The sequence below is a fragment of the Oncorhynchus tshawytscha genome, linkage group LG11 (genome assembly GCF_018296145.1).
Source record: "Oncorhynchus tshawytscha isolate Ot180627B linkage group LG11, Otsh_v2.0, whole genome shotgun sequence".
Lineage (NCBI taxonomy): Eukaryota > Metazoa > Chordata > Actinopteri > Salmoniformes > Salmonidae > Oncorhynchus > Oncorhynchus tshawytscha.
Genome location: NC_056439.1, coordinates 4,613,393 through 4,639,933, shown reverse-complemented (window position 1 = coordinate 4,639,933; position 26,541 = coordinate 4,613,393). Strand labels below are relative to the sequence as shown.

The following is a 26,541-nucleotide window of genomic DNA, read 5'->3' as shown; positions in this document are numbered from 1 at the left end:
AACCATGTAGACATGTAAATGTCTGTTCTAACATGGATGGGAAACAATGACTGACGGATGGATGGGCGTTTTACTTTGTAAGCATGCAAACAATACCCAGAACACACTGCTTCCTGCATGTTTGTGGGATGACCCCTTTTTCAACCCCGAAACACCATATGCTCCCCTCCTTCTAGCACGTGTGTGTCCGCTCCAATAGGAGGTGTCTAACACATTGTTAGACTGCAACATTCGACTGAGTAAAACAGAACAGCACTGAAAGTGTATGTTTGTCTAATTTGGGGGAAGTGTTATTTTGAGAGATCAGCAAAGTCAAAAGGAAAACTCAGTATGTTGAGTCCTGATGGGGAGAGGGGGGCATCATAGTAGCAATGTGATACAGCAGGGGTAGGATCAACTAGGATTCCCCCTGCAGAATAAATGGCACATGGTACAGACCAAGACCAACCAATAACACCAGAGAAAATCTGACAACAACGTAGTAAAACCAACACGCAAACAACCTGGGAGTATAAGTCCTTCCACCTTCTGTCCACCTTGTCACACACATGAATAGAAAAATAAGCTCGGCAATACAATTCAATGATTGATATATATATATATATCTATTGAAAAAAAATCACAAAGCAAAAAACAATACTTTCTCATTTGTCATTTTTTCTTCTTTTTTTCTCCAATCTGTTTACAAAGGAAACAGATTGGAACTACTGTATGAGGCGGACACATTGACTGAAAAAGCAACATGGAAAAAATTTGAGAAAGGGTGTTGTAATCTTCTGTTTGGGTGGCAGGTTGACGCTTATTTTCACGAGTCTTGTCCTAGAGGCACAACAGAGTGCTTTCCCCTTAGGGCCAGCTGGAAAGTCAAAGTTGGCTATATTGGAAAAATCCACGAAAACTAAAATTAGCTTTTTGGTCTTAATTCAAGGATAGGATTAGGCATTAGGGTTAGTAGTATGGTTAAGGTTAGTGTTAATGTTATGACTTTATGGCTGAGCCAGCTAGTGACCACTCTGCAGAGCTGCCTCCAGAACAACATTCATGACGAAAAACGCTAATCTGCGTTTGGGTATATGGCTCCTGGGGATGTAGAGTTCGTGTGACTGGCTAAGTTTCCTCAAGTGTGGTTCAGATCATCACAACAACTAAAATCTTTGAAATGGTCATAGTTTGGTGTTAAAAAAACCCGTTTCTTTCTCTTTCTGTGGGTGAATATGTGTGTTATCCCCCTCAGGCAGAGAGATGAGTAGGGAGTAGGGAGAGTTAGTTCATAGTGCTGATGTCATCTTCATCGCCCTGGCATCTCCTTTACACTACACTCACTAGCCATTTAGGCTATGTCGGAAAAATGACCCAGAGTACACATAGAGCCGTTTCTAGGCTTTTCCCAGGTTTATTCGCTCTCTCGAGCTAAACTCTGCCCCTTTGCTCTATCTAATGAACCGTTTGATGTGATTGTGTTTGTAATATCTTGCTTTCAAGCCATGTTTAGGGTAAAAAGTGAAGTTGGAGGAATACATTTAGGAGCATGTTAAATGGTCCCTTGGATTATGGTGGTGTTGTCTCTGTTCAAGTCAAGAGGCTCGTATTTGGTTCTGTTCAGTTCTCACTGCTGCAGCCCTATCTGTGCTCTCTGTGCTGGTACAAGGAACATGAGTTCAGCTCTTCCTAACGTAGGTAGAGAAAGAGCAAAGAGCTATAGTGGTTCAGACTGGAAAATTCTGGAAACGATCCCAAAATTACCAGGTTTTTTCATAATTCTCAATTGGATGAATCTTCCAATAGGAATTTCTGGAAAACCTGGGAATTTTGGGAACATTTTTGGAATTTTCCATCCTTAATAGTGATTATGAGAAGCCTTCACGTTTGAGCTGAGCAGAGATCTAAGAAACAGCTTGGATTTGTTATAGGAAAGGCAGAAATTATATTTAGGTAAGACAACCAAGGTGTTTTGTTTTCAAACCCTCTTGCTGAGAAGGGCAACCCTTCCTTGTGTCCTACTCAAAAGGACTTAAGGTTGAAAGGCTATTTCCACAAGGTAGGATATACTACCGTACCGTACAGCCAAACTATTCTGCTGCCCTTGATAGTAGTAGTCTAGTATTTCCTAAGACATATGGTTGTCTGACTGACATCGACCATTCAATTGACACTTTTCGAATACAAAATATAAGTGCCAAAACAAAACGTGGTTCGTCTCAGATATCAGGGAATCTGATCAATGAAGGCAAGAAAATGTAAAACCCAAACCCGAATATTCTCAATGCAGAAATCAACAATACAGTAGGGTTGATTTTTTAAAATGTTATTTCAATAAGCATTACCATGAATTATAATAGGATAAAATATTGAAAACTTAATGAAGAGTATAAACAGTAACGCATGACGAAGGAAAAAAAAAATCTTCATATTTTTTACAATTTTATTTTTTATGTATAAACACTGTACATAAATTACTTTCTCTAAGAGGCTAATATTGATGTATGGATAAGTTTGGAATTTTTCATCTTAATAAAAAAATCCATAAAGATACTGTCTCACGTTGTTTTTCAAAAGATTGGTTGGATATGATTCATTCATTTCATTTAATTGATTAACTTCCTCCATACATACACACACAAATTGTCTCCACACACACACATACACACACACACACACACACACACACACACACACACACACACACACACACACACAGGCAGGCAGGCAGGCAGGCAGGCAGACAGACAGACAGACAGACAGACAGACAGACAGACAGACAGACAGACAGACAGACAGACAGACAGACAGACAGACAGACAGACAGACAGACAGACAGACAGACAGACAGACAGACAGACAGACAGACAGACAGACAGACAGACAGACAGACAGACAGACAGACAGACAGACAGACAGACAGACAGACAGGCACACAACCTCCCGATTCCCAAAACGTCCCACTTTGATCTAGTATTGGTAAAGATGTCACTTGGTGGGAGCTGTTTTGTCCCTTTTGGAAAGAAAAGCAGAAGAACAAGCAAGTGGTTTCAACAAGTGGTTTTAACTGTCTAGTTACCACCATTGGAGACCCATGGTCCTACTGCGAACAACAACACTACCTTTTTCAGTACGCAAAGGTCAAAGGTCAGTCATCAGGATGTAGAATCAGATTATAGACGTTGTCCTTTGTAAGAAACCAGAAGGCTTTTTTTCTATTAGTCCAGACGTGTTGTAGTGTTATTACGCAAACACATTTCTTCTTTCTTTTTAAAATATTTTTTCCGAAAGCAAATTCAGGAAGTCTATTTTAAAAAAAACACTTTTTTTTCTCCTTTCACAAACCAAGAGTTTTGACTTTTTTTTCTCTCTTCAAGAGAGTCCACAGTCCATTCAACGCTGTATAGCACATGGGACAAACATTTGCGTCAGTTGGAGCCGTTTTGTTTGATTTTCAGGCCCCACAGTGGTAGTATTAGGTATAGTTCAGTTTGAGATATTTCTACATTTTACTGTTTGTTTCAGCTAGTCGGCGCTAAACACAGCACTAGCCTGGACCCTCCCCCTTTTTAGAGAAAAGGGGGGAGGCGAGGGAGGTTGGGGGGCAGGATTTGGAGGGGGTAGTCTCTTTGGCGGCCAGTGCCGAGGATTCTGTCTGTTACCTCTTCCCTATTTCACTCTGCCTGAGGAACTGGATGTTGTTAGCGGAGTCTGCTAGCTCGGGGTACTGCTCTATGGAGAGGACGTAGTACCCGTCGTAGCCCAGCACCTTCCCTCCGCTCAGCAGCTGCCTCTTCTCCCCCTCCGTCCACAGCCTCACCCCCTCCTCCCCCTCCCTCACCCGTTGTTGCTCCCTGGACCAGGCACTCGACAACGCCTTCTGCCTGGCCTGCTCCAGAACACGCGCCTTCTCCTCGTCCAGAGTCATGCCGTAGCGCACGTGGAGCGCTAGAGCGCCGTACTGCAGCTCCACGTCGGCGAAGCGCCGAGTTCTGCCGTTCACCACGGTGGTGGACTGGGACACAGTCACGTTGACGCCGTTCTCCAGCGACTTTCTCCCGCTTGTCAGCCTCAGCGCTCCCAGGTCGCTCTCCGGGAGGCTGGTCTTGATGAAGTAGTGCGTGTCGCGTCCCTCCACCGTGAAGTGCAGGTCCTCCAGGTAGAACGCATTGTTGAGGACGGCGGCGACCTTGATGCAGTCCTCGTTGGCGATGTTCAGAGCGTTGGTGACCACACGTCCCTGCGTCACCGCCAACATGACACCCTTACCGATCAGCGACTTGGCGGTGGCGAACCACAGCCAGGGTTTCTCCCGGTTGGAGCGCCGGCGGCTCAGCTGGATCTCCGGCATCCTCTCGAAGGACAGGAAAGCCTTGGCTTGCCGGGTCACTTCCTGTTGCACCCCCGAGATGGACTGATGGGAGGAGTCAGAGAAGGGGGAGAAGAGAGGGAGGAGAGAGAGGAGAGAAAAGTTACACAGATATCAAATCCGAACTCTCTCTCCTTGTCATGGACAGATATAACTGAAACCTTTATGGGGTTGCTCTCGCCACAGTATGTAAAGCCTGTTGTGTTTCTTTACCCACTGGACACACTGTGGTAAAATCCACGTTGTTTCCATGCCATTTCAATGAAATTACGTTGAATCAACGTAGAATAGATGTTGTAATTGATGTCTGTGACCGGTGGGCGGCTATTTCCCTAGTACTGTGTTATCTCAAAAATATATATATATATATTCTTCAAAAAACGAGGGACAATATGAAACCAAATCCCAGATTGACATGATGAAGAAGTGTCCCAGCTTCAGTCATTCAAAGGTTCCCTTTCTTCTAGAAATGTCCTATTTATATGGAGACAAAACACGGAATATTGTTTTAGGAAGAAAAAGATCACAGGGAGAACTTGTTTGTTTGTCATGAGAAAAACCCCAACTGCAACGACAACAAAAAGAGTTGTTTTCTAGATCAATGCTTATTTTTTAATATTTTTTAAAAGAAATATGGGATTGTTGGGTTTGTGAGGAGCAACAGAACAGCTTGTTAATTTCACACAGAGAGAAGAAGAAGCGACAGTCATGGCAACGTAGTTAAACCAATAAGGGACTCATTTGCACTTCAAATACGTGTGTATAATGACTTTATTTAAAGACAAACCGGAGGATGATTCAGCTGCGGTATAATTGGTGTGTGTTTATATGTGTGTGTGTGTGTGTGTGTCTGTGTGTGTGTCTGTGTGTGTGTGTGTGTGTGTGTCTGTGTGTGTGTCTGTGTGTGTGTCTGTGTGTGTGTGTGATTTCTCTGTACTTTGTAGCCGTGGGTGAACTGTGGACCCCCCCTGAAAGTTGTTTGTCTCTTCTTCACTGGCGGTGCATCATAACAAGCTAAATCAACACGGCGGGTTGGTTGGTCTTCCAGCCAGCTGTGCTGTGAGATTGTGGTCGTAGTTTCAGTTCCTCAGTACAACCACAGTATGGAAATGAGAGTGGAGATAGCTAGCTAAGGTTAATAAACCGCAGAGAGAGGTGGAGGGATATGACAGTATAGATAGGGTAAATAAACTAGACTAGAGGGAGGGAGGCGGAGGGGTACGTCATACCGGAAGGTTGTAATAAACCAGATTGAGGCTGAATGATATGACAGTGGAGATAGAGGGTAAATTAACCCCAGAAAGGCAGATAGTACGATAGTGGCAATACAGAGTAAATAAGCGGAAGGGAGGGAGGAAGGCGGAGGGATACTACATACCGGCAGGTCGTCCCAGAGCTGGCTCTTCTTCATCTCCAGGGATGGCTGTGTGAGGTCGAACTTGGGGATGGGGAACCCGGGGATGGCGTTGTGAAGGTGGAACCCAAACGTCACCAGCCAGATATTGACATCTGTAACCATGGGAAAGTGAATTACATTGTGACCATGAGAGAATAGACCACTGAGGGAAATGATGTCCCAATGTTTCAGATTAGGATAGGACAAACGGGATTGTCCCGAGGGGAAAATAGTCATTTCGAGTCATACCTTTCATGTTTAGCCAGAACTATTATCATGTGGAAAGGGTAACTGCTGAAAACAATAGCAATATCATGGTGATGCATAGCAATGAGGTAATATGCCACCGCTAGACAATTACTAAAGTTCACAGCCATAAAATATTCATACTAATAGTCTATTCACAATAGACTGTTTATCTATGGTCATCATGCAATGACAACATGTCCCTACTGTATTGCCATAACAGGCCTTACCGTTCTACAGAGCAAGGTACCAGACATATATAATTGTATCTGCTTACCTAAGCTATGGGGAGTAAATCAGAGTGCATTAAAGGTCGCATCACAGTCCCTTATCTGTGATGTACTCCATTTGTGACATACTCGTTCTCCTATAAACCATCTAGAAGGTTCATGTCTTACATAAAGCCTACAGTGGTAGGCTTGATTACCAACAACGACGAGACGGCCTACAGGGAGGAGGTGAGGGCCCTCGGAGTGTGGTGTCAGGAAAATAACCTCACACTCAACGTCAACAAAAATAAGGAGATGATTGTGGACTTCAGGAAACAGCAGAGGGAACACCCCCCCATCCACATCGATGGAACAGTAGTGGAGAGGGTAGCAAGTTTTAAGTTCCTCGGCATACACATCACAGACAAACTGAATTGGTCCACTCACACAGACAGCATCGTGAGGAAGGCGCAGCAGCACCTCTTCAACCTCAGGAGGCTGAAGAAATTTGGCTTGTCACCAAAAGCACTCACAAACTTCTACAGATGCACAATCGAGAGCATCCTGGCGGGCTGTATCACCGCCTGGTATGGCAACTGCACCGCCCTCAACCGTAAGGCTCTCCAGAGGGTAGTGAGGTCTGCACAACGCATCACCGGGGGCAAACTACCTGCCCTCCAGGACACCTACACCACCCGATGCTACAGGAAGGCCATAAAGATCATCAAGGATATCAACCACCCGAGCCACTGCCTGTTCACCCCGCTGCCATCCAGAAGGCGAGGTCAGTACAGGTGCATCAAAGCTGGGACCGAGAGACTGAAAAACAGCTTCTATCTCAAGGCCATCAGACTGTTAAACAGCCACCACTAACATTGAGTGGCTACTGCCAACACACTGTCAATGACACTGACTCTACTCCAGCCACTTTAATCATGGGAATTGATGGGAAATGATGTAAATATATCACTAGCCACTTTAAACAATGCTACCTTATATAATGTTACTTACCCTACATTGTTCATCTCATATGCATACGTTGATACTGTACTCTATATCATCGACTGCATCCTTATGTAATACATGTATCACTAGCCACTTTAACTATGCCACTTGGTTTACATACTTATCTCATATGTATATACTGTACTCGATATCATCTACTGTATCTTGCCTATGCTGCTCTGTACCATCACTCATTCATATATCCTTATGTACATATTCTTTATCCCCTTACACTGTGTATGACAGTAGTTTTTTTTGGAATTGTTAGTTAGATTACTTGCTCGTTATTACTGCATTGTCGGAACTAGAAGCACAAGCATTTCGCTACACTCGCATTAACATCTGCTAACCATGTGTATGTGACAAATAAAATTGGATTTGATTTGATTTGATTTGAAGCAGTCAACTAGAGTGAATTCACCGTCTCCCACCTGTGACGTACTCCTTGACCTCGTGAACTTTGCTGACAGGGTTGTTGTTCCGGAACATGTACAGGTTGAACGGCGCCGGGTCTTTCCCGACTCTCGTCCACGTCCCGATGTCTGGGGTGGTCCAGCGCCCCGCCGGGATGTCATAGTCCCGGTCGCCGAAATGCAGCAGGCGGGTCAGGGGGTCGTAGAGACCCCCGTGGAAGCCGATCACCAGGACAAAGTCGGGGTTGGAGTCAAAGTAGACCTCGCCGTAGGCCGTGTACTGCACCTAGAAAATAATCATAAAATACATTGAATAACTATCACCTTGCTGGATAGGTAGATTTAGACTAGCTTTTATTGGACATAAAGTCCAACTAACAACACATAGAGGATCGGGGACTGTACATGAGGCCTTTCCAACTGGTCTGAAACCTTACCTGCTTCAGAAGAAGCCCGTTACTACTGAACACTGCTAGAGGGGTTCCGGTGTTGTCACAGGCGATATAGAACTCCTCTCCGCTACTGATCTCCATGGCGAAGAGGTGTCCCTGCAGGTCGTAGTAGAGAGATGTGATCTCTGAGCTGCTGTGGTTGTAGACGTGAGTGATCCTGGTCGGGTAGTTCAGGTCTGCATAGAAGAACTGCAGGTGCTGGCCCAGGCTGGTTCTGGAGGCCACACGGCGGCCCAACCCGTCGTAGCGGTACTGGATGGTCCAACTGTTGGGGGAAGGGAGGGATAGAAAGAGAGATTTTACAATTAGGAAACATTACAGAGTATTAATAGTAGTGAATTATTTGAAACAATTTACACATTTACAAGAATTATCATCAAACAACACAATACAAATGAAATATATATTCCCCCTCCCCCGCAAAAAAACGTCAGTGGTCCAAGTTTGGGTATGGATGGTACAGTCCGGTACGGTCACCAATCGTCCAACTAACCTGTTGCCTTTGCTGTAGACGCGTTCCAGAAGGCCCTTGGAGTTGTACTCAAAGATCTCAGCTCCTCTCTGTCTCAGGAACCCGTCATCGTCCAACCGGTACTGAACGTCCCCGAGCCGCGTGATGCGGTCTCGGAGGTCGTAGCGTAGCGGGGTGAGCCGGGCGCTGTTACCCGGGTTGAGCAGGTGGAGGTTGCCGTTCAGGTCGTAGTTGTAGCGCCACATCATCTTCTCGTTGAGGTAGACCGTCTGGAGCTGACCGTCCACGTCGTACTCGTAACCATACTTGGTCGTGTTGGCGAACGGTCCGATCTTGATCTCGCGTTTGGTCACCCGGCCCATGTTGTCATACTGGATGGTGATCCAGTACATGAGGGATCTGAAGATCTCGTACTGGATCTCCTTGATCCGCCCATGGACGTCAAAGTGCTTGGTGTAGGTCATGACGGCCGTGGAGATGATCTGGTTGATGTCGTAGTAGATCACGCCGAACTTTCCGAATTGTTCCACCTTTAAATCAAATTAAACTTTAATTAATTAAAGTGCATTTAAATCACAAACACACTTTCAGGAAAATAATGAAATGTGAGAAAGGTTTTTTAAAGGTTTTAGACGTGATTGGAGAACCTCACCTTCCCGGAGATGTCGTCAAACTGGTAGAGGTCGATGGGCAGAGGCGTCTCGTTGATGACAGCCTGCATGCTGGTGACCCGGAAGCTGTTGTCGTAGGTATAATCAAACCGTGCGTTCACCATGCCGTCCTCACTGAACCGGAAGATCTGCCGGTCCACCAACGGTCCAATCTGCCGGTACCGGATGGAACAGATGAACCCTTCGCTCTGGAGGTTCACCGTCTTCAGCACACCAGCTGTCTCGTCATAGGTGAAGCTAACCCTCGTAGAATCATACAAGATCTCCGCCATTTTGTTCTGTCGTCGGTACTTGTAGAGAATTCTACGACCTGTTGATATAGAAGTGGGCGGTTATTCTGTGTACAACACCAACATAAATTCCTAGCAATATTTGTTGAATGGCAATACAGTTTTAGGGAAGTTTTCTTAAAGTTTCTGAAAAGGTTCTCTTTTTTTTGTGATAATATTATTATTTTTTTTACTTGATGACAGACGAGACACAGACTTTAGACACACTCCACACATAACACAACCATAACAGCTCTGACAGTTGTCTGACCTGTCCCTAGGTGGGCCACTCTGAGGAGCTGTCCGTCTTCGCTGTAGTCGACGGTGACCGAGGCGTTGCTCTCCGGGGGGTTGTAAATGTTGCGATAGTAGCCCAGGGAGCGGATGGTCTGCATGGTGTGACGGGCCACCGAAGGCATGGTGACAGCAGACAGGCGGTCCAACAGGTCGTAGTCAAAGATGTACTGACGCTGGCTGTGGAGCAGGAGCACCATGGACTGGAGGGAGGAGGACGGAGATGGAGGGAGGAGGACAGGGGAGGGAAAGGAGGATGGGAGGAAAGGAGGAGGGGCAGTGATGGGAGGAAAGGGAGAGAGAGAGAGAGAGGAACAATTAACGGCACAATTAATTAACTCTAATGTACATTACAAATTCAAATGGAGCGCTAAACCAGGTATTAACATTCCATCTCCTGAAAGATTTTCTCTCTTTTAATTGAGTTATCCTTGACCTCCCTCCTCCTTCCCTCCCTCCTTTCGTCCCTCCCTACCTCTCAGTATCTAAACGCAGAACTCTGTTAAATGCACTCCACTGCATTAATTCTACAGTGTTCTGTAATTATTGGCCTTTGCTGGCACTCTCCTTTCTTCTCCTCCCGTGTGTGTGTGTGTGTGTGTGTGTGTGTGTGTGGAGTAGTGTAGGGTCTACCTACTAATCTAATAAAGGTAGGCACCAGCGGAAGTCACAATCACTTAGCCAAACAGCAGGTAATTAGCTACTTTGCATAGCGGCGGGGGGGAGAGTGGAAGTGGATGAGTACATCTGAAATGGCACCCTGTTCCCTATGTAGTGTAATACTTTTGACCGGGGCCCATGGGGCTGTGGCTAAAAGTACTGCACTACATAGGGAACAGGCTGCCATTTGGGACCCAATCGCTATGCTAGCTAGCGGACGGTTGGTCGTGATTTCAACAACAACATTTTTTTTGTTTTACTGAAGAACGAGGCCCATAAGTAGGAAGTAGGAAGGTACGGCTCAGAATAGATGAGCAGAGAGCATCTTACTGAGTCAATAACAACAACAACATCACTCCAGTCCCTCCAGGATTCAGATATGCATCTCTGTCTGCCTCAGTGCCTTAATGTGTGTGTGTATTGTGTGTGTGTGTGTACGCGGCGGTTTGTTTGTGTCTCTCTCTGAAGAGGGAGTCTGCCTGGAGGATCCTTCACCTTGTCTGTCATACATGGACAGACATTAACACAAGCTCCCCAGGCACTGTGTTTGTGTCCCTGTGTATGTTTGTCTGTCTGTTTCTCTGTATGTGTGTGTGTGTCTATGTGTGTGTGTGAGTGTGTGGCTACTGTGGCAACATATGTTTAGCCGGGGATATTTCTCTTGCTGGTCACTCTACCAGAGCTCTTGGCTGGCAGGCAACCACTGGGTGGGTGGGTGGGCGGTGGGTGTGTTGTTGTGTGTGTTTGTGCAGGCAGGCAGGCAGACGACGACCGGGTGGGAGGGAGGGTGTTGGGGGAAACCATACATATTTCATGAGCGAACAGACAAAGGCACACACTTTTCAGCCCTGTTCCAAACTTATACTGAACTGAAATATAAACAATTTCAAAATTTTACAGAGTTACAGTTCATAAGGAAATCAGTCCATTGAAATACAATCATTAGGCCCTAATCTATGGATTTCACATGACTGGGAATACAGATATGCATCTGTTGGTCACAGATACCTGAAAAACATAAAAGTTTGGGCGTGGATCAGAGAACCAGTCAGTATCTGGTGTGACCACCATTTGCCTCATGCAGCGCGACACATCTCCTTCACATAGAGTTGATCAGGCTGTTGATTGTGGCCTGTTGAATGTTGTCCCATTCCTCTTCAATAGCTGTGCGAAGTTGCTGGATATTGGCGGGAAGTTGAACACGCTGTTGTACACGTCGATCCAGAGCATCCCAAACATGCTCAATGGGTGACATGTCTGGTGAGTATACAGGCCATGGAAGAACTGGGACATTTTCAGCTTCCAGGAATTTTGCACAGTTCCTTGCATGAGGTGATGACCTCAGGATCTCATCACGGTATCTCTGTGCATTCAAATTGCCATTGATAAAATTAAATTGTATTCATTGTATCTAGTTTATGCCTGCCCAGGTAGCCTAGTGGTTAGAGAGTTGGACTAGTAACCGAAAGGTTGCAAGATTGAATCCCCGAGCTGGCAAGGTAAAAATCTGTTATTCTGCCCCTGAACAAGGCAGTTAACCCACTGTTCCTAGACCGTCATTGTAAATAAGAATGTGTTCTTAACTGACTTGCCTAGTTAAATAAAGGTAAAATAAAATAAATAAAAAATAACCCCACTGCCACCATGGGCCATTCTGACATCAGCAAACTGATCGCCCATACACGTGTGGTCTGAGTTTGTGAGGCCGGTTGGACGTACTGCCAAATTCTCTAAAACAACGTTAGAGGAGGCTTATGGTGGAGAAATGAACATTCAATTCCCCGCTCCCTAAAAACTTTTATTTCAGCTGATGAAACATGGGACCAATACTTTACATGTTGCGTTTATATTTTTGTTCTGTGTAGTTTTGTCATTATGTAAACGTAACCTCTGTGATCGTCTCTACAGTTTGTCCTAAAAGTGAGAAGGGAAGAAAAGTTTCTGCTACTCTGGGGTATCAGCCTGGGATCTCTCTCTCTCTCTCTCTCTCTCTGTGTCCCACCCACCCACCCTCTCTCTCTCTCTGTTCTCTCTGTGTTGTGTCCCTGTGGCCTCCCCATGCTGTCTAAACCCTGGCTCCAGCCTCCTCCTCTCCCCTGGGTCTCGTTTCCATAACTCTGGTCTTCACTAGTCCCTCTTAAGCCATCGCTCTGTACACTAAAATCCACAAACAATGTCCGTTTTATCTCCCTGCTGTTGCTCTCTCTCTCTCTCTCTCCCTCTTTTTGTCTCTTTCTCTATATATCCCTTACTACCTAAAGGGAATATGGTCCTTTTATAGTCTGTGCAGATTCCCTTGTATATTTTTCAAACATCTTTTCTGTTTTGACACTCATAGCTTTCAAGGGGGCCTTCAATTACTTTTGTGGCTTTTTTTCCCCCACTGTTTTCATCTTCAGAAAATAACCTTGTGTTTTTTTGTGCTGACAATGAAAATAGACGACTATTCTCACCACTAATCCTTTTGTCACAGGAGACGCACCGGGACAGGAGACAGGAGACTCTACAGATTTGAACAGCTCGTCTCTGGTTAAAGAGGGACAGACAGTGGTTGTGTTTGTGTGTGTGGGTGTATGGGTAAAGCTTACTGGGCGTGCATAGGGGAGAATCACAGTGTACTTAGCACCTGATGCCGTAATGCCAGGGTGTAGGAACACTAATGCTTTAGCACACAGCGGAGTGGAGTTTAAGGGGGACATTTTGACAGTAAACAAGCGGCGCTGCGTTTGACATTGACCATGCCGGTTCAGCTACTCACAAAAACACCAGTTGGAATGCAATAGATCGGCGATGCAAGTGCATTCACACTTAGTCATCAAGTACTTTTTCACAACGTTTTTGTGCATCGTCAATATGGGGTGTTTTCTGGTGTTGCTGGCACCAGAGTGTGTGTATGGGTGTGTGTGTGTGTGTGTGTGTGTGTGTGTGTGTGTGTGTGTGTGTGTGTGTGTGTGTGTGTGTGTGCGTGCGTGCGTGTGCGTGGGGGCTTTTCAACTGGCAGCACGTTTCCACAACTGACAGCACGTTTTCTGAGCAATAAAATGTCAAAGACTGTAAAGACACAGCACCAAGTGATTGTCATTGAAGAACTCTGTAGAAAAGGAGTCCCACGCATAATAGAGACACACGTGATTGTACACAAATGTAAGCAAGGTTTGAAATGATTATGTTTTCAGTCAAACGTGATATCTGTTTGGGCTTCTCGCGGTCAATTTGCAGTCTACAAATGATGTCCCGGGCCCCCTGACCATCCGGTTCAGAATCTAGTTGATCATCCCTATTTCCTACCTTATCCAGGTATGTATAACTCCAGGTCTTTCCATCGGCGAACACTCGGGACACAATCCTCCCTTGACCATCGTACTCCACCCTCTCGGTGGTGGGACCCCTCTGTAGGCTGGTCACCTGCCCCGTGCTGGAGTAGGTAAGGTTGACTGACAGCAGCTTACTGCTGGGGACCCACAGAGTAGGGTGGCCCTGGGTGTCATACACGATCTTCAGCAGGAACTTCCTGTGGTCGTCGTAGATCTTTTCTGTCCGGAGAGTTCGGTCGTAATCCACCGAGAGAAGGTTTCTGCCGTTCACCTTGAGAGAAAAGAAGAAGGGTTGGACAGTTTTAGCTTAAATATTGTACAAATACAATACAAAGGTTTGCAGTCTAAGGAGTAATGTTTATTAACAATACATTATTTCGACTTTATTCAGATCCGGACAGATTGTTGAACTTTTAAAACAAAAATCTAACAAACACACAGGAGAAATGATGAAACTGTGAACTGAACCGGCTTTCAAAGTAAATTCCCGACACAGAACCGCTATTTATCGCCTCCCAATGACCCCGCTGTTTGTTTAAACCTCTATTTACCGTGATCGATTCTCAAGACCGACACTAAATTCATTTAAGGGATTCTTAGCATATGATTAGCCGTTTTTGTGAAGGGAGATTCATTAAAGTGAGAGACTGGCTGGCGTGTGTTCAAACTCTTGCTCTTGACTGCTTTTACAAATCACCCCCCTAGGAATTCAGCGAGGTGGAGAGACAGAGAGAATGAGAAAGCGAGAGAAAGAAAAAGAGAGAACCAGAATGACCAAGAAAGAGAGCGAGAGAGAGAATAAGAATAATATTGTGGTGGAGACCATGCAGTCTCTCTCTCAGCCTAGTGGGAGCTGTGACTCATTTGAAGATGACAGGGGCCTTCGGAATGCCTCCGAGACACACCGAGACACTAGCCAACAGAACGTGACCTCGGCCTCAATTTATTCCCCATAAGAAAGCATGTCACTTCCTGCTGGGATGGATGCCGTGGGGACACCCACCTAGCCTACATGCCCGCACCACCATCAGGTTTTCATGTTGCCAGCAGAGTGAGGGAATGAGAAAAAAAACAGCAGAGGATAGATGTCAATATGGCCTTCATGTAGTTTTTTTTGTTGTAAGCGAAGGCCCCTGATTCCTCCTGGACATTCTTCAGTAATGAGACGAGGAGGCTGAGATCCAGACAGAAATAAAGTGCTTCCCAAGTGCCACCCTACTCTCTACATAGTGCACATACAGTGTCCCTATGGGTCTTGGTCAAAAGTGGTGCACTGTATAGGGAATAGGGTGCCATTTGGGACATACAGAGTCGTCTTTGGAGAGAGAGCGATGAAGACAGACACTGGAAGGAGGAGTGGTTAACACCTTGGAGACCAGCCCTCTTCTCTGACAGAGGGAACGGCACAGAACATGCAACCCCACCAATAGATGTAGCAGGAAGTGTGTGCTTGTGTCGTTGTGTGTCCCATTAGCTTTAGTTCACATACCGGAGGCATCCGATATGGGAATTAGGGGATGACCCCTCGAGGAGTCAGCAGGAAAACAGAAGTCTACCTTTTCCTTTTGTTGGATAGATGGTAATGACTTTCAGATATTGTCTTTGATGTTGGAGGAGACAAAACATTCCGACAATAACGCATCGTCGTCCCCCGCTAACCGCTGACAAACTGACACTAATTAGATGGTGATAACGAGGAGACGGAAACGCTGACAATGAACCGAAGACTATTTGATATGGAAAATAGTCTCACTCCCTTTCAGTGGTTAAATCCATATTGTAGTTAGCAACAAACCCCGACCAAGACCCGTCCTATATTGTAGCCTATGTTTGAATGACGACCGTGGTAAAAACGAGAAGGAAGTGGCAGTCAAAGATCTGACTAAATCACCTCCAAGAGAAGAGAGTGAAACCCCAACTACTAGAATCCACATCAGAAACCCCTAGACAGGTAGTAAGGATGTTTTAACCAGCTATGCCTGTTGGGAAGTGTGTGAAAGGTGCCAAGCTGTCACAGCAAACATTTTTTTTAAAGAAAGCCCCAACCTCCATATCTGCCTACAAAACAAAATGGCAGCTCCTCTTTAGCCTTATGCCTAAATCAAGACCAAATACCTCATTTACCTCTTCATATATTTTAATGATATATCTAATTGACTTTGCGGCTTAAAAAAACAAAACAATCCAAATAAAAAGGCCGCCCCTCTCCTCTTCCTCCCTTCTCACCCTGAGCTTCCTCCCGAACACGATGACTTTCCCCCGGGTCTGCTCTTTGCGGAAGCGCCACTCCACCAGGTTCTGCCCGTTCTCCCCGGGCAGCGTCATGTTCCTCCGTGCCACCGTGGGGTTGGCAGCGCCCGCCAGGATGTGGGGCTCCGTCTGGTAGTGTGTGTCCATCCCGTTGGCATAGATCACCCTCAGAGAGTGGTCGTAGCCCACCTGGTAGCTGTTCCTTAGTTGGTCTGTGGTGGAGAGAAAGTCGAAAGTGTTTTAGTTCGAGTCCTGAATGCCGACAGCCGTGGAATATCAGACCGTATCCCGTGGGGACGACATTTTTCATCCTATAATTACGTTGGTAACCAGTTTATAATAGCAATAAGGCACCTCGGGCGTTTGTGGTACATTGCCAATATACCATGCCTAAGGGCTGTATCCAGGTACTCCAGGTACTGCGTCGTGCATAAGAACAGTCTTTGTAATATTGTGGAATATTGTCATATATAGTCATATACCACACCCCCTCGGACCTTATTGCTTAAATAAGCAACATCTGATTTCAGATTTGAGAACCACATTCTCCCCATCTGTTACATAAAGGATGAAAGATTCCTATGTTGGGCCTGCATTGATAGAACCCTTCAAGGTTCCTCTCCTCTCCTCTCCTCTCCTCTCCTCTCCTCTCCTCTCCTCTGTCTACAAACAGACAGTTACTGTTGTATGATTAAGTATATTGATCTCTGAGCTGTCTTTATTTTATGACCTCTTTAATAATGAAAGGGGATCAGGGATTAATGGCCATTGAGTAATTGGTGAAGTCATTAATATTGTGTTGACGTTCGACTAATCAATGCTGTTGGTTTATCAACGTGGCGCATTAATATTCATGTTTGGCACTCACAAAGTTGAGACACACAGATATGTGTAAACACACACACACACACCTCCCCACCTCTACTTACCCTGGACCAGTGTGTAGAAGGAGTCAATGGAGGAGAGGTTGGTGGTGATGCTGACGTCCTCGTCACGGCCGGACGTCTCAATGTCCACCGTGATGGCCCCGGTCATGTCCCCGTGCAGGTTGGTCACCACCCCCGTAGGGAATGTCACGTTGGTTAGACGACCCTCACTGTCATAACTGGAGGGAATGGAGATAGAAAGAAAGAAAGAAGAGAAAGTGAGAGAGGAGAGAAGACAGAGAGGGAGGGAGAGAAGACAGAGAGAGGAGAGAAGACAGAGAGAGAGGAGAGAAGACAGAGAGAGAGGAGAGAAGACAGAGAGAGGGAGGGAGAGAAGACAGAGAGAGAGGAGACAGAGAGAGAGAGGAGAGAAGACAGAGAGGGAGGGAGAGAAGACAGAGAGAGAGAGAGAAGACAGAGAGAGAGAGGGAGAGAAGACAGAGAGAGGGGGAGAGAAGACAGAGAGAGAGGAGAGAAGACAGAGAGAGAGAGGAGAGAAGACAGAGAGAGGAGAGAAGACAGAGAGAGGAGAGAAGACAGAGAGAGAGGAGAGAAGACAGATAGAGAGGAGAGAAGACAGAGAGAGGGAGGGAGAGAAGACAGAGAGAGAGGAGAGGAGAGAAGACAGAGAGAGAGAGAGAAGACAGAGAGAGAGGGAGAGAAGACAGAGAGAGAGGAGAGAAGACAGAGATAGAGGAGAGAAGACAGAGAGAGAGGGAGAGAAGACAGAGAGAGAGGAGAGAAGACAGAGAGAGAGAAGAGAGAGAGGGAGAGAAGACAGAGAGAGAGGAGAGAGAGAGAAAGAGAGGGGAGAGAAGACAGAGAGAGAGAGAGAGTGTGAGAGAGAGAGAGAGAGAGAGAGAGGGGAGAGAGACAGAGGGAGAGAGAAGGGAGAATACAGAGGGAGCGAGAGGGGAGAAAAATAGGAAAATAAAGTTACATGGAATTGTTTTAAGAATGTCCTTCCAATAAATATTTAGCTATTTGATTTTGAATTTTAAGACCCCTTGAAGTATCCCAAAAAATATATATTCGTATCTTTACTGCTATTAGCCCATACAATCACACTGAATAACAGATTCACTACATGGAACAACAGATAGTCCCATCAAAATATCAAAAGGCAGTTTGTTCTGAAGTGTCTCTCCTATATCTGAGAAAAAGATCAGGAAACATTTGTTTGTTTTTGTACATGTATTTAAGGATACAGTCAGACACTGTAGAACTGTAGTCAACGACTTCCTCTGGCATTGTGATGTTGAATAGAGAGTCAGCGGGTAGCAGGTTGAGGGGACGATGTATGAATGGCTGCTGGTTTGCACGAGGGGATAGGGGTCAGGGTTTGGGTTCAGACTCAGAGGCAGTCTTTTTGACAAGGGCTCTGTGGTAAAAGTTTTGGGCTATGGAAGCTGTAGTATGGTGGAACACACTGCCTGGCTAGCTGACTAGGGCCTTTGCTGTCCCATATGGCTGGGAGTCTATTTTGGTACCTGGAGGGAGTGTCAGTGTGTGTGTTTGTGTGTGTCTGAGCTAGCCTACTATCAGATTTAGAGAGAGATGTAGTGACAGCCCTGTGTCTGCTGGTGTATGTCTGCTCTGGGAGTAACAGGCACTTTGTGACTCTCTGTCTCACACTCTTATTTCTCTCCTCCCTCCATATTTCCTCCATGGTGACAGTGGGTGTGGCTCCCAGATGAGCTCTCCAAGCATCACAACACACACACACACACACACACACACACACACACACACACACACACACACACACACACACACACACACACACACACACACACACACACACACACACACACACACACACACACACACACACACTGTATAATTTACAACTATTCCTCCATGTGTTGGAACGTGGTACAGTTCAAGGTGAAACGGAACGGAAAGTTTTCTATGAAGATGTCCCCTGAGTTGTGTGGCGTGTGTGTAAGGGTATGTGTGTGTATGTGAGTGTGTGTGTGTGACATGGTTTCGCTGAGCAGGCATTGATCAGCTCCTGTCTTACTGATACAGATCAGATGGAAGTGCAGAAAAGATGGCTGCTGGCTCTATAGTATACACACAGCCAATCACTAGATGGTATAGGAGGATGAAGGACATCTTCATGCTGTCAGAGTTAGGACTTACGGGACAAGGGACACTCACAAAAAGGGGGACACTGACACTTCCTTACACAGTCTTAGGGGACAACAGAGGGAGAGAGAATTCTCTTATAGCAGCTTTCTGAAACACAACCAGTGGGGCAGTCAGTTTATGAGTCATATTGTCAGTCAGATAGTCAGTCAGTTTATGAGTCAGATTGTCAGTCAGAGAACACAACCAGTGGGGTCAGTCAGTTTCATCAGTTTATGAGTCATATTCAGATAGTCAGTCAGATAGTCAGTCAGATAGTCAGTCAGTTTATGAGTCAGATTGTCAGTCAATCAGATAGTCAGTCAGATAGTCAGTCAGTTTATGAGTCAGATTGTCAGTCAGATAGTCAGTCAGTTTATGAGTCAGATTGTCAGTCAGATAGTCAGTCAGTTTATGAGTCAGATTGTCAGTCAGATAGTCAGTCAGTTTATGAGTCAGATTGTCAGTCAGTCAGATAGTCAGTCAGTTTATGAGTCAGATAGTCAGTCAGATAGTCAGTCAGTTCATGAGTCAGATTGTCAGCCAGTCAGATAGTCAGTTAGATAGTCAGTCAGTCTATGAGTCAGATTTCAGTCAGTCAGATAGTCAGTCAGTTTATGAGTCAGAGTGTCAGTCAGTCAGATAGTCAGTCAGATAGTCAGTCAGTCAGTTTATCAGTCAGACAGTCAGTCAGATAGTCAGTCAGATAGTCAGTCAAATAGTCAATCAGTCAAATAGTCAATCAGAATGGAGCCCCAAGTCTTTGCTGGTCAGTAAGTACTACTTACTCATAGAAGGTGGTCCATCCTATCTGTATGGTCTTGGTGGCGAGCAGCCCACTGTTGCCGTGGTAGGTGAACAGCACCAGCTCCTGTCCCTGGGCCGTCAGTGTCTTCAACCCGCCATTGGTCCCGATTGTCAGCCAGATCACCTGGTTGTCCGGGGCAACGATCCGTACCGGCATCCGGTTGGGGTCGCGGCGGATCCTCAAGGTGTTGCCACTACTATCCGTCACGGCTGTAACGTCCTCCTCGTTGCTATAGCTGAAGTTGTACTTGTAGTCCCCAGTGACGAGAGACATGGTGAACTGGTGGGTTCCGTTGGAATCAAACACGTAGAGCTCCTGGGACGACGGCGAGGCCACCTCGAAGGAGCCCGGGCCGGAGACGGCGGAGCCCGACGGCGGTTGGTTGCGGCGGACGGCGCGGATGCGGATGTTGCCCAGGTCGGCCACGTAGAGCGTACCGTCGGGCGAGACGACCAGCGAGGAGGGCGAGTTGAGGCGGGCGTCTTTGGCGTAGCCGTCGCCCGTCTGGTAGCAGTCGCAGTTGGCGTCGTTCTTGCAGTCGCAGTCGGACAGAGCTCCGGCCAAGGGCGTGATATCGCCCCCCGTGGACACCTACATTTACATGTGAAGTTGAATCATTTAGCAGAATGCTCTGATCCACAGCTACTTACAATCAGTGCAACGAGGGTAAAAACAATGACATAACAATAATTGAAAGTTATTCAAAGTAGGCTGCAAAAGCAGTGCCAGCCAGAACGACAAATACAACAGTACGTTGTTCTTGGTCTTTTTCCCCTCTTCGTTTGCATCTCATGACATATCATTGTACTATATTACAGGACTATATGACCTGGCGGATGCGGTGTATCTTCTTCTCATCAGTCTCGGCGATGTAGAGCACGCCACTGTAGGAGAGGGCGATGGCGGCAGCTCCCTCCAGCATGGTCTGCACCGCCCGCTTGCCCAGCGTGTATTCTATACCCGGCACCTGGCAGTGCATGGGGCGTCCCGCCACAATGCGCACCTGTTGGGACACAGCAACAACACAAGTCAAAGAGGCAAACAGTATCTTGGCCAAGGCTTATTCAGCCCCAATGTGTTGGTGCATCCTTCCATCTCGCCTTACCCATCATGCATTGTTCCCACTACCAGCATGAACGTATTTGCGTATGTAATAGAAGTGCTCCTATGTGGGCGTGTGACGGTCACCTGTCTGTTCTCAGTGATCTGCAGCACCACGTTGTTGTCCAGGACATAGATGGAATTATCCATGGGGTTGATGGCCAGAGCTGTGGGCCACTCCAGACGAACCTACAGCAGAGATTAGATTCATTAGGATCCTCATTATCCGATGCCAAGGGAGACAGCTAGCCGTACTGTGGTCCCACATGTAACCAAAAAGACATTGCAGACCCCAAAAACACTGAACAATTTACATCCACTGAAAGGAGAAGAAAAAGAAATCAACCAGAACCTTTATTAGCCTGAAGGGGTGAAAACTCTTCGCAAAAGTTCCGTAAAGATGACAGAAACAAACAAATCAACCCACATAGACAGAACAGATGAGATGTGAGTCTAGTGCTGCTCTGCACCCCCCAGCCCCCTCTGCCCCCCCTACCCCCCCTGAGCATCTGGCTGTGACACTGATGAAGAAGGATCCTTTACTTCTCAGGACTTATACATTGTGTGCTTCGCTCTGATTCAATTTAAATCAGCCACCGGGTCATTTATTACATTTTAAAGACAAACACACACACGCGCACACACACACATGCAGGCCCACACTCACTTACGCATGCACACACACGCACACACACACACACACACACACACCCCTACACACACTCTGCGAAATGATGCGCTCCCTCATCGCCCGAGGGAAGCAACTCTCTGCTGGCAAAACAAAGAGGAGAGAGAAAGGGAGACGTAAACGTTCCAGTTTTATAGTCTCAACGAGACTTCTCTCTCATTCTCTTTCCATCTCCCGGTGGAGGAGCAGGGTATGCTGGCGGACAAAATGTCTTGGTAAAGATGATATGAAGAGAACACACACACACACACTCCCGCCCCCCAAAACACACACACTTCTGCACCATTAGTGTTTTGTAGAGCTCCAGGCACAGCGGTAGTTAGGGATCTGCTGTCTTCGACGTCTTCACCTCACCCCCGACCCTGAGTGACTTGGCAGGTTAAGCGCTTCAGCAGAGGACCATTAAAAGCTAATGACGCTTTTAGCCTTTAGCTCGACCACATGAAAGCTCTTCCCTGCCAGTTACAGGCCATACATTATACATGGATAAAGCTGAAATAAAGAGACACTATTTGGGCACTTGGTACCATGCAGTGACTGGAAGACAGACTGTGTTTCTTCCTTCGCCTCTCAAAGTGCTACAAATACTTAACCCCTGCTTTCCCCCCCTGTGGAAATGGAAGTGGAGGAAAGTGAAATGACAACAGAGCGTTCCTGTCTATTCAGATGCCCAAAATCATCAGTTGGTAGCCACTGCAGCGCACGGCAGAGTTCAATCGTCAACTTCTCAACATAGCTCCAGGAGAGAGAGAGCTGGAGAGAGACAGCTGGAGAGAGAGAGTGGTATAGCCTTGAAAGCACTGAGGCTTTGGAGGGGAATCCCCTCTCTACAGTACAGCATGTGTATGGGAACATTTTATTTCATACCACCGCCATGTTGAGGTGACAGTGGTTGGGGGTTGCAGTGTTTCTGCTGCCTGTTTTAACTGACACAGAGCTGTCTTCGGTTTGTTTTTGCTCCAGTGAGTCCCAGGCTGCTTGCCAAATGGCACCCTGTTCCCTATTTAGTGCACTATCTAGGGAATAAGGTGCCATTTGGGACGCAACCATACTTCTTCTCCCTCCCTGGCTGGCTGCGCTACACTGTGTCTCTTCCCCCCGGACCCATGGGTACTGCATATATGTTCCTCTCTGAATAACTCAACTCTGTGTTTCTCTCTCTCTTTGTCACAGGGGACTCTCTCCCTCGCTCTGTGATTGTGACAGAGGAGAAGAGGATGAGAAGGAGGAGGAGAGAGAGTCCAAAGAAGAAAGGAAGAGAGGGATGGAGAGATGGAGAAGAATGATCTGAGTGAATCTGTCTCTGTCTGTTTTGAGAGACGGGGAATCGGAGGAAGTGAGGTGTAGCGAGGATTGATATAGGGGTAGCTCAGGGCACACACACACACACACACACTGATCTAGCTAGCAGTGGAAGGCACAAGGGACTCAGAGACAACACACCAAATACCTGACTTGCCCACACTGGTTATGCATTACATTAGTTCAGCACACTGTCAATGTACTGTCAGTCAGAAAACTGACATTCTCTTGGGCTCTCAGTTTGGCAACAAAACATCAACAAAACTACCACCATCTAGACAGCACCACCAGCAGCCTATCATTCAAGATAACCCACTTCAGTGCTTCCCTAAAGCTCAAAATAGCCCACTCTGATTGGATAATCCAGGAAAAGCGCCTCGTAAAAACTCCAATAGGGGAGGCCACTTTCAGGAACAGTATTATGATTGACACATCCTGTTCCCTCTTAATCCTCAAATGATTCCTGTCTTTCAACAATAAAGTGAGATCCAAACCGGACCCTGAAATACCTGGAGTTGGATTTGGCCCTTAGAAAGAGCTGAGGCTGAGGGCCATAGTGCTGTTTGGGGTTGGGGTCAGTTCCATTTCAATTTGGCAATTCGGGAAGTGAACAACTGTAAAACCTCAATTAGATGCCGAGTTTCAAATAATCACCTGTCCCTTTTAATAGCTGAGCAACTGCACACATTTCAGTAAATAAAAGCCTCTTTCAAATAATCACCTGTCCCTTTTAATAGCTGAGCAACTGCACACATTTCAGTAAATAAAAGCCTCTTTCAAATAATCACCTGTCCCTTTTAATAGCTGAGCAACTGCACACATTTCAGTAAATAAAAGCCTCTTTCAAATAAACGCCGGGTCAAAATGAATTGTTTACGAGGTTTAATGCTTGATTTTTTACATTGAATAATTCAGTAATGACTCGAACATTTTTGACAATCATCAGTTTATATCGTCAGTAAGAAACTGCTAGCCGTTGGCTGCTAACAGCTGAGAACTGCTAGCTAACTGGCAAGCACAAAAAACAGTCAAGAGCTTCGAGGGTACAGAGCCCTAGAAATCGGCAGAACCGACGAAAATGCACAAGGAAAAGTTTAGAATGTTTTTTTTAATAGATATAATAAGACAAAAGAAACGTGCCACAGTGTGTAAATGATAAGACATCAGTGCAGGAAATATGCAAATGAGCAAAAGCTGTGTGCACTAAGGAAATAGACTCAAATAAAAGCCTGTCTCTAATAAGCAACAGTTGTTTTCAGTGATTTAAGCAAATAAAACACCCAGGCTATTATTTAAGTTTAATAGTTAAAAAAATGTTTTCTCATTGTGTAATTTCAGTTTACTTGCTGAATTGGTTGAATTGAAATGGAATAGTCCCCAAACCTGGCACTGTAATCTACGCCATAGGGCAGAGTTCAGCTGTGTTGGTTGACTGGGGGCAGGTTTGGGGTATAGCAAGCGGCCAGCAGGGGGAGCTTTAGGCCTTTAATAAGCACTGCCACTCAGTAGAGGAGAACACTGGTTCTCTCAGATGATACAACACCCCTGTCAATACTAGCCAGCCACACCATCTACTACAGCCTACATCAAAGAGGCTATATGGACTGAATGTATATTGCCAAATGTATATAGTAAGGGGTGATAGAACCATGTTTGTATATGTATGGCTCTGAACGATGACTCAGGGCCGCCATTAAGATAAAGTGAGTCCAGCAAACACTGGAGGTTTGGTGTGTGTTTGTGTTCAGGTGGATGCCCCTGTGTGCATGTGACCCACCTGTCTGATGTGCATGCTGGTGTCACAGGTCAGGGGTCGTGCTGAGGTGAGGTCGTTGGAGCCCAACAGGGTGGAGATGATCCCGTTACGATCCACCTTCCTGATCATGGTCCCGTCTACAAAGTAGATGTACCCGTTCTTATCTACCGTAATACCTGGAGTAGTGGGACAGAGAGGGAAAGTGATGAGAGGTAAGAAGTAGATGTACCCATTCTTATCTACCGTAATACCTGGAGTAGTGGGGCAGAGAGGGAAAGTGATGAGAGGTAAGAAGTAGATGTACCCGTTCTTATCTACCGTAATACCTGGAGTAGTGGGGCAGAGAGGGAAAGTGATGAGAGGTAAGAAGTAGATGTACCCGTTCTTATCTACCGTAATACCTGGAGTAGTGGGGCAGAGAGGGAAAGGAAGGAGATTTAGTAGAAGTAGATGTACCCGTTCTTACCTACCATAATACATGGAGTAGAAGCAGAGAGATGGAGACTGAGATATTTGGATGTACAGTACACATACCTGCGTACGTGCACATTCAGTACACATTCAGTACACATTCAGTACACATTCAGTACACATTCACACAGACATACTATACGCACATACACACTCCTATGCACACGCAGGCGCGCGCACACACAGCACTTGCCAGCCTGTGTATGTACAACGTGTTCGTGTGTATGAGTGTGGCTTGGGCATTTTTCAGGTCACCGCAGAAGGAAGCACCCGGTGAATAATTCACATTTTGATGTCTAGTAGTGAATTATTTCACAGGGCAGAAGAGAAAGGGAGGATGGGGGAGGGAAAATAAGCAATTTTCAGCGCCATCTCTGCATTTTAAAACCCCCCAAAATAGGAACAATAGAATAAAATCAAATCAAATGTGTGAATCCATAACTGTCTCTATTTTGGGGATGAGAGCCTAGAAGAGAGGAGGAAGGGAAGAAAACACCCATGTTTCTGGTGGGATGGAATGAGAGAGAGAGGGAGGGAGGAGCAGGGGGGGTTAGTTCATCTTCACTTCACATCCAAATGGATGAGAAACAGACTGTTGCTATGGTTGCGACAACAGCGGCTAAAAGCAACTTCTCTCCCTCCTTTCTCCTAGTGTGTGTATCGGAGGAGGGTCCGCGCTCCTGAGGCGGTGTGTTCACCTGCTCCACTGCTGATCCCGTAGGGAGGGGAGGAGGGGGGTGTGAAGGGGAAGAGGGATGGGGAGGAGGGGTGAAGGGGAAGAGGGATGGGGAGGAGGTGAAGGGGAAGAGGGATGGGGAGGAGGGGGTGAAGGGGAAGAGGGATATGGAGGGGGAGGTGAAGAGGAAGAGGGATATGGAGGGGAGGAGGAGGAGGGGGTGAAGGGGAAGAGGGATGGGGAGGAGGGGGTGAAGGGGAAGAGGGATGGGGAGGAGGGGGTGAAGGGGAAGAGGGGTGGGGAGGGGAGGGGGAGGAGGGGGTGAAGGGGAAGTGGGATATGGAGGGGGAGGAGGGGGGGTGAAGGGGAAGAGGGGTGGGGAGGGGAGGAGAGAAAGAATGGATGCGAGAGGAGGGGTGTTAAAAAACCCTGCCGCATTCCGCCATGACCAGCAAGCTAATCAAAGGAGAGACAGATGAAGAGAGGAGGATGGAATGAGAGGAGGAAGAAGGAGGGAGGAGAGAAGAGAGGGAGGAGGTGATAAGAGATGCTGAGTGGAGAGGGTGGGATGAAAAGAAGGGAGAATAGGAGAGGAGTGGCAAGGCTGAGAGGCGGCATGTTGGAAATGAAAACCCTCGCTCTCTCTTCTCTCCATCCCCCTCTCTCTCTAAGCCATCTGCTGCT

At 46.5% G+C, this 26,541-nt stretch overlaps 1 protein-coding gene across 5 annotated transcripts in view; it reads right to left on the bottom strand.

Annotated features, from left to right (window-relative positions):
* Positions 1-3,292: 3,292 nt before the first annotated feature.
* Positions 3,293-26,541, bottom strand: part of tenm3 (teneurin transmembrane protein 3) — a 442,903-nt gene continuing 419,654 nt past the window's right edge. For all 5 annotated transcript variants that reach the window (XM_042329704.1, XM_042329705.1, XM_042329706.1 and 2 more), the window contains 14 exons: positions 24,732-24,886; positions 21,052-21,153; positions 20,693-20,866; positions 19,844-20,454; positions 16,929-17,104; positions 15,976-16,211; positions 13,724-14,020; positions 9,753-9,978; positions 9,194-9,522; positions 8,563-9,071; positions 8,055-8,334; positions 7,636-7,903; positions 5,727-5,857; positions 3,293-4,393 (listed from right to left, as the gene is read on the bottom strand). In XM_042329704.1, coding sequence (XP_042185638.1) covers positions 3,638-4,393; positions 5,727-5,857; positions 7,636-7,903; positions 8,055-8,334; positions 8,563-9,071; positions 9,194-9,522; positions 9,753-9,978; positions 13,724-14,020; positions 15,976-16,211; positions 16,929-17,104; positions 19,844-20,454; positions 20,693-20,866; positions 21,052-21,153; positions 24,732-24,886 — 4,250 coding nt within the window. In that variant the 3' untranslated portion in view covers positions 3,293-3,637. The remainder of the gene's footprint in view (positions 4,394-5,726; positions 5,858-7,635; positions 7,904-8,054; positions 8,335-8,562; positions 9,072-9,193; positions 9,523-9,752; positions 9,979-13,723; positions 14,021-15,975; positions 16,212-16,928; positions 17,105-19,843; positions 20,455-20,692; positions 20,867-21,051; positions 21,154-24,731; positions 24,887-26,541) is intronic.